General features: G+C 35.0%; 1 protein-coding gene across 6 annotated transcripts in view; it reads left to right on the top strand.

The window, feature by feature from the left end:
• Positions 1-222: 222 nt before the first annotated feature.
• LOC143446550 (small G protein signaling modulator 1-like) overlaps positions 223-8,929 on the top strand; it is a 53,546-nt gene continuing 44,839 nt past the window's right edge. Inside the window, exons 1-3 of one of the 6 annotated variants that reach the window (XM_076946225.1) lie at positions 223-519; positions 1,667-1,876; positions 5,711-5,757. In XM_076946225.1, coding sequence (XP_076802340.1) covers positions 504-519; positions 1,667-1,876; positions 5,711-5,757 — 273 coding nt within the window. In that variant the 5' untranslated portion in view covers positions 223-503. Of the gene's footprint in view, positions 520-1,666; positions 1,877-2,779; positions 4,602-4,679; positions 5,258-5,710; positions 5,758-8,929 lie in introns of those variants that run through there. The other 5 variants (XM_076946223.1, XM_076946221.1, XM_076946220.1 and 2 more) reach the window with 5 other exon arrangements.

Below are 8,929 nucleotides of genomic sequence, written 5' to 3'. Positions count from 1 at the left end.
CAATAAATTTTAACTTTTTGTACAATAATGCGTAATTTAACTACTTGAGTTCTTCATACGTCAAAATTTGTCAAAAAAAAGTTTTTTAAAGTCAGAATTTTCAATTTTTAGGTCAAAAACTTTCGTTTTATAGGTAAAAAAATAATCGCCCTAGTGATAACATAATAGTATAACGCTCTAATTATGGTTTAGGGATTTTTCATGCCATCTAGGGATTTTTTGGCATAGCTTTAGGGATTTTCTGGTTTTCATTTGTGAGAGCCCTGGTTTGGATTCCATCTTTTACCTACCACCATATGTTAACGTGATAAATACAGTAGCTTATAGGCTAGGCCTATGTCTTTTCTTTACAGGTTTACACTGCAATAAATCCCCACAAAATGTGTTAAAGATCAGCTGTCGTCGTTCATTTACATAGGCTTACAGATAGCCATACTGTTCTTCAGTTTGTTGAGAATTGTATTTATAACTTTGTTCAGAAAAAGTCGAGGAGACACAAAATAATGGATATAAAAGAAGGTAGGTCAATTGCTTTAGTCCGCTTAGGTACTGTAACTAGGCCTATTAATTTACCAGTAAAAATTATTTTTTCTAAGCCTTTTCTAGCCTAATGTTTATCTCAAACAATGCAGTTTGGCGGTGAAATAAGATGGGGTAGCCAGTCGGACCGCAGTATGGATGCCATTATAATCTCCCATGCTTGCAGTAGTTATTACATCACTGGCGATTCCGTATTTTTTTACTACGTCACGCCCTGTGAATCGTTGGGTTGGAATTTTCTCCAATTCATGTTTCCTGCATGTATAGCCTATTTTTTGTGCTTGCAGTTTGGCAATCAATTACATATTGAATTTGATGTTGGTTGAAATGGAGTAGTTATGTGCGATATATGGTTTCTCAGAATTCTGTTCTCTATAGTTTTATGTCATAAGTCACATATAGCATTATTGGTATAAATGTCGTAGTTGAACAATCTGGCTAAGTTTCACTACCAGGTTTCTGAAGCTTCAGTATATTTTCTCCGATCATTGTCAAGAAAATTGTACCAAATTTATCAACGAATTGTTGTGACCAGTGTCCGATGTGTGTGAGAAATACTTGCCGATTATTGCTGTAGTACGTATATATATATATTTGTACATTCTGTCAGTATATTCATTCTTTCAGCTATTCATTCATGCAGTTGTTCTGATTCCGCTTAGACTATGGTTATCAAGAATTTTGTAAGCTGTACTTATCAATATAACCATTAAAAGAAAAGTTTCTGGTTGGAATTAAGATCTATCAGTCATCTTGACTGTGGAGAGCAAAAAGTATGGTGCTAACCTCATTGTAGACTGGTCAAAAAAAAAAAATTTACAGGCAATCAATGAATGGAAAAAACAACAAAATCTTCAGAGCTTATAATGTGCCAAAAGCAAATTACAGTGGTGCACATATCCACATACACTGGTGTTCACACAGGGAGTGTAAACACAAAACTTTGTGGAAAAAAACTCAGTTCTAATAACCAAAAACTCGTTTCCTGGGAAGCTGAAAGAGGTTGCAGAAATTCTGTGGATGAAACAGATGGGTTTAGTTTGTTATTTACTGAAGCAACAACAGTTTCTTCACAACAAGTTGATTAGCATTATACATGAATTAGTTAATTCACAATATTTTGAAGTTGCAGATATCGTATGTGAAGCAAGACAAAAACAGCAACGTCTAACAAAATTTCTCAAATGTCAACCAATGAAGCAAAGACATGCAGCTTCATCAAATTTCAACGTGCTTACAATGCCTCCATCCACTGTTTTTGCAAAGAAACCCCATCAGAGAAAGAGAACAAAGGCAGAAGGAATCATTACCTTTACTCCAAATATGCCTAAACATGGTATTACATCTTATTGAACAACTCAAAAACCACTCTACATAGTAGTTATGCACAAATCTGCACACGCTTAATAGACTGATCATGCTTTCCACTATGGCCTGTAAACGAGTCACTACTGATAGACATTAGCAACAGCATCATTCTCATTTGACATCACAACGTACTGTCAACTGTGGATAAATTTGTAATGATTTTCCCGATCCATTTTCTTATATGATTTAGACATTAATGGTCTTAAATTTAAGTTATTGCCAAATGTTTAGTTCATAGTTATCAAAATAACGTAATACTTCTTCAACCTATTCCTCCATAGCAGTGTAGATTACCGGATTACTGTTGCCAATGGCTGTTGTTACTATGCAACAACATAAACCATGTCTAATATCTGATGAAATCCACATCTATTAATTCTAATTCACACGTGCTACATATGATTTTGCTATTTGTTAGTCATTTATTTCAGATTTTAGACAAAAATTTAGACTGTTTTGCGCTACCTGTCACAAGTGTTTTTCACTTTTGAAGCCCTTACTTCAGACACTTTGAAACTTCAACCACACTAGTCATTTTCCATATATTTTATTGCTCAATTTTATTTGTAACAATACATCCTTAATCTTTTTATTTACGCATGATTGAACTATTGATTTAAAAATTTTTTGTTTTATCAGCATAAAATACAAATTACTCCAAAAACATCAGAAACCCACTATAAAAATTTTTACACTGGTGTACATCGGTACATCTTTGTTTCTTATAAAAAATATCAGATACTTCCTACAATAATCATCGAAAGTGCCATTTGGTGATCATAACGGTGACAGTTAAAGATAGATGGCCAGGGATGGATCTAGAAAATGTTTAAAGGATCTTTCTGTTTGTCTCAAAATTTGAAAATGTGGATTTTCCAGGGATCAGAAATTCTGCTAGTTTATTTTGCCTCTGGTTTACTTGCTTTCATTTCCATATTCATAAAAAATGCAAGGAACGGGAAGAGGAGAAAAATGCTTACTCCCCTGTCATTAAACCGATTTAAGAAATGCATTGCCTTGGAACAAAGTAATAGCTGTTTTAAATAGCAAAATAAATCTTAAGCAGTGCTCGCAAAAATGGTGAAATGCAAAGGCAGAAACAATGAAAACTCGAGAAAAAGCTTTTAACGGTATTGACAACAAAAAACTGTTCACAAAAACATCATGAAGAATAAAGTTTCCCGTAACAACTTACAGCACTTTTTCTCCGACTGTATAAGAACGAACTGAGTGCGGTCAGGCTTGAATGTCACACTTGTTTAAATTTACCAGGGATGTTACCTGCACCTTTCAACATTTATGCTGAGGCAATTTGGAATCAGTAGAGGAAAAGGTGAAAAACGACCATAACAAGTTTAAATGCATTCAAAAAGAGATGACCGAACTAAGGTATGTTGATGACATCATTCTTATATCTAAAAGCTTGGCTGGTTTGGACTGAGATGTTACTAGCAGACAATGAAATTGTTTGAATTTTTATAAATGTGAACATGTCAAAAAATGGAAGTTAGAAAGTCAAGCGAGAGTCGCTCTGTTCAGATTATTGAGGACATAATCTAAAACATGAATTTTGTTGAATAACTGGGATCCAACATTTGTACAGACTACAATAACATAAAAAAAAATTTGAAGAAGAATGGGCATAGCAAGATATGCCTTCAAGAAATTGATACAGGGCTGTAAGAAAATCTACAATTAATGAAAGAAAACTTCGTCCACTGAACTCCTGCATTTTGCCAGTACTCTGTTTTGGTTGTGAAAGCTGCAATCGTCATTGAGAAACTGAAAGCTTTTGAGCACACTTGCTGCCGACATAATTTGGAGGTAAAATGGACAGATAGAAGAACCAACACTTTAGTTCGCATTGTATTAAATATTTACCATGATAATCCAGTACTGCAAAACCAGATAATGACACAAGATTTCAGTTACTTTGGCCATTTAAAATGACGTCACGGTTTAACAAAATTATGCCTGAAGTTAGGACTGATGGGATAATTGCCTTAAAGACTTCTTTAATGTCATAATCACTGAAGTTGGGTGATTGGCTATGGATAGAAACAGTTTTAGATTTGCAGTGCACGCTGCTGCAATCGAATAAGGGTTTTCTCCTTACATATATATATTCCAACATAGAAAAAACTTAACATAAAAATAAACTTAACGGATGCATGGAAGTTGAATGTCAGTCAAAAAAAATCTCAATTAGTGGTACCTGATTAATACGGTCAGTGTTTTTTAACAACGCAAACAGACTTGAAGGAGACGTCAAACACCAAAAAATGCCATAAAAGTCTGGTTTGTTTTATTATGCAGTGAGTTTACTAAAAAACTGATTTACTCGAAAAATCCTCCATGGGGCTCTTTATGTAATTTTATATGACGCTTTGGTATGCTTTGGATTAATATTCCTTAAAATGCCATCAAAAAACCGTGATTCAAACTTTAAACAGAGGCCCAAAATCAACACGAGAATTTTTGGCTTAAACTCAATTTTAGATATTTCTAAGGCAATTTTTAGCCTAATTCTGCACTCGACCTGAGACATTCAAGCACATCAACTGCTACTGCGAGGTTTCAAGAGATGCATGTTGCAGTCGACCAGGTGGTGAATGATAGAGAGCTCAGTTCCCTGTTTAACTCTAACGTCCACCATAGAAGAAAAAAATCTTGACTGAAACAATAAAAACCAGGTATACTTCTGCACATCTCTGTGTTGGAAAAAGTTGTTCATAACATAACTGTAAAAAATACAATCCATTCTCGTTAAGGTCTGCATCACTATGTTTACCAATTACACCCTTCCATGTACTGTCATCAATTCCAACATGTGCATTGAAATTTCCCAATAGAAGTTCGGATTCATTGGGTGCCAACTTCTGCAGGGCAGCCTCCACGTCATAAACAAGCTTGAGATATTGCGATGTTGGATTTGGGGCATATACCTGTATACAAAACAAGCTTTGTCCCCCTAACTTTAGCTTGGACATGCATAGTTGACCTCCTTAAAGGAATCCATTCATCTACACAATCTTCCAGCCGTGAACTTGTGAATATCCCAATACCCACCTGGGCAGAGACTGTTGGGTTGACACCAGAGTAGAAGAGTTTCCACCCATCAGCCGACTGAACAGTTTAAGAGCCACAGCAAAGATCCTTACAATTTCTAAGCGACACCGTTTGGCTTCTTCAACTAGTTCCTGCTCCTTTTTCTGTCAGAGAAAAGACATTCCAGTTTCCAGTTGTTGGCCTTTGACAGATTCGTGAGTGAATACATGTAGAATCTCCAAGAGTATGAGTACTCAGTACTGCCAGTTGCTTCCCCAAATACGCAGCAAAGAACACATTGGTGACTTACTGGGGCGGCTTGTGGGGCGAATGTTGCTTACTTTTTGAACAAGCTCCTCTGTCTAAAACTCAAACAGATTCCTTGATAAATGTACGCATTTTAGTTTAGTATGAAAGTCCTTTGTAACTTCTAGTGGATTTTATAATTTCTTTACTATATCACAGTAAGGTTTACAAGCAACCCATTAACAATACACGATTTTATTTTGTTAACACTTTTAATAATTTATTGCAAAATCTCTAGCAATGCTTTCCTTAGCACTGGTTAACCCGCGGTTATCATTGATTTTCTACTTAATATTTAAAAATTCTATCAAACATAAGCAAGTAGATTGGGTAGTACTATTTACTGTTATTATTATCATTTATCTACCTTTTATTCTCTATTCTATTCTATTCTAAGTCAGTAGTTCCTATGAATTTTAATATCTTTTGATTTTTGTTTTCTCTTTAGATGTTGAAAATCAAGGTGATACTCAATTGAATTTGCTGAAAGCACAGGTATGAACAGAGTTACACAGTGGCACACTATTGTCAATAGAAGTAATCAGTAGGTCAATAGCATAATGTATGCAAATGCAATGTTACTAACAACATTACAATTCATGCTGTCATCATTTGAAATGCCTTAAAATAATCCTGTTACCTAAAATGAGCTGAGCTTTGCATCAGCTACTTAGTTTGGCTTAGCAATATTGTTTTAGTTTTTAGTTGTTTAGTAGTGGTATTTTTTCATTGCCATTTGTGGCATTGAATGTGAGACTTTGTTTATGGTTGTAATCAGAGTACTTTTAAGGTGTTTTTGGTGATGCGCTCTCTTAAATTCCCCCAAGATATCTTAAAATTTCTTGGGGGTGGCCAAAGACGAAGCAAAACAATTTGATTTCAGTTATGATGTTTCTGTCATATAAGAGGGGATACTGACCTTACACCTGTTTTCAAACTTTGAAATTTACAACTTATCACGTGAATGTTCAACAATCTGCGGAAAATAACTTAGCACCGACCGCAGTTATATAAGATCACAGAAAAGCAACAACTAGAGCCAGAGCTGGGGTGTTCAAATGGCGGATCTCGATCCGGATCCGGATCTTTTCAACTTTTTGTGTGGATCTTCCAATATAGTCTTGAAGCAATCATGCAGCTGTGACACACTTCACTTTGGACTTTTACAAAGTTATAATAATGTTGTAGGCCCTACATGGTCGGGTACATAAATAAAGCACCAAAAAAATTAAAGCATGTCCAATATGTTTACTATTCGTATTTAGTGGATCATCATGTTGTCAGGTTTGGTTGTGGTGGATCATGGCAGAAATCATTTGAACACATCTGAACTAGAGTATCGACAATCGCAGTGTATTTGGTATGGTATCATAATCCTTATCCTCGGACCGAGGAAAGCCTTTGCACGACTTTAAACTGGTGATGATTCCTCATTGCTCGATTCCCGGTTACTGAGCTAGCCAGTGTGAAAGTTACAATTGATTAAGAACTGTTCACCAGGTGAACTGAACAGGAGCAAGTGTCGTTAATGCTTTGCCCTAGGGCATTACAATGGTAGCTTCACTGGGTATCGAACACAGAACAAAGGTTGCATCATTACGAGTCCATCATTGTAACCACTCGGCCACCAAGATAATTTCTGTTACATCACGAAAACAAGACCCATTCAATAGTCTTTATATGATCTGTCTGTCTATCATCTTGCTCTTGCTTATGTATAAGATAAAATAACGTACCTTTGTCACCTCAGTGCGCTTTGGAACTTTTTTATGAGCGTTCTTATGTGCAGCTTTTAGTTATACTAATGGACAGAAAGGTGGTGTCGCAGTAATTAAAGTGTCCTTATGCACAAATTCCCTATAAGCGAAGTCATTCTATGCTAAACATATGACTTGCGATTGAGGTTTTGCCACAGTTTTATACACGAAAAGTCACTATTGGTGATTTCTAACTTAACAATACTTTACATGCTTTGCAAAAAATGTATTCTGGTAGTAATTATAACACGCTTGAGGTAGCAGTTATTAACACACTGTTTGACATAAGAATATCATTAAACATAATATATTTATTAATTATTTGTAGCTGTTTGTAGTCTTGTATTATTTCAAATTGTGTTGACCAACAAACTTTCTAGGAAACTCGCTTGCTATCGCATTTACGTAATGTGTAATTATGCCTATGTTGTTTAGTGTTCACTCTTATACTTACATACTAAACTTAGAGTAGACTTACAAAAAATACAATCTTTGCACATGAACTGTTAATAATACGATCAGCTGGAGGTTTATGTCCAATGTTATTACTGTAAGGTAACTGTGATTTTTACCGTTTTTACTTGACTAGTTGTAAGACGCCCTCGATTGCAAAGTGCATCTGATAATGCTAAAAAATTTATGTAAGCGACGCAGGCATGTGTGATAATTGTGTTGAAATTAAAAGATGATTAGCCGTTTTAGATCAAATATTTTGTATTGGTAATATGATGATGTATTAATAGTAATTTTCACGACAATATCAAATGTTTCATTATCTTAATTTAAATTCAATAAAGTTTTGTTTGATAAGAAAATGTAAGCTGCTCAAACCATGATAAAAAAAATTCGTAAGCCTCAACTTACATTTGAATAAATATGGTAGGCTGTTGGCAGTCAAGAACAAGTGAATTAGCTAATGAAAATAGAAGAGCTGACAGGTTTAGGTGGCAGGGTCTAGCATTACCACTGAGATTGTCGTGCGAAGTTTGTGGTTGCCTATAAGCCAAATGAACTTAAGTACACGTCTTTACAATCTGTCATTTAGTTGTAGACACAAGTCAATTAAATTGCAATAGACAGGGAGTAAGAATTGCATAGCTTGATGTATGGCATTGTATTTTCTTTTTTTTGTCAAAGTCTTCACAATGCACTGCTTAGTGGCCAACATAAGTAGCTTACACTCTTGTGATAGAGAAATATTTTAATTCCATTACTGCCATTAGGCATTGTTTACACCAGAGCAGGGTCATAAAACTAAGGAGGTGAGACACTTCAAAGTGTTGATAAGTTAACCATAACATTTTACACTGGTATGTTTTATCATACAGATCGTTAGTCAAAAAGATTAGTTAGAGTAACTTTCTTCAGTATTCACAGCGTTAAAAATTTATTGTAAACAGACATAAGGCATATATGCTGCTATTTAAACAAAAACTGTGAATGTCGGCCTAAAGGATTTTAATTACATTGACTGTTAATGAATTTAAACCACATGTCGTCATCATGAGGTGTTTATTGTTCTGTTTGCACGCACCCGTTTTTGCCTGTTTTTTTTTGCCAGTAATGTTGGACTATAAGCCCTTCCCATTTTTAGCCTGAAATTTTCTTAAGGCGGAACTCATACACTGTTATAAATAGTAAATAAAATTTGAGCGAAAGTAAGTAACCCAGTTTTAGATTGATCTCATATTGGCTGTGTATTAACAAAAAGGCTGATATCGATATGCATCAAAATGTGAAATATTGACCTCGGTAATCTTTTAATCCCTACATAAATTCATAGCATGATTAGTTTGACATGGACAATACACATATATGATTTAATGCTACATTTATGCTACATAACTATAAACCTTTGAGAAAAGGCAACAAGTAGTGGCCGAAAGAGCGCACCACTTCGTGTTTTGTTT

This window comes from Clavelina lepadiformis, chromosome 2 (genome assembly GCF_947623445.1).
Source record: "Clavelina lepadiformis chromosome 2, kaClaLepa1.1, whole genome shotgun sequence".
Taxonomy (NCBI): domain Eukaryota; kingdom Metazoa; phylum Chordata; class Ascidiacea; order Aplousobranchia; family Clavelinidae; genus Clavelina; species Clavelina lepadiformis.
The sequence above is the reverse complement of the archived record's forward strand: the minus strand, read 5'-3'. Positions and strand labels throughout refer to the sequence as shown.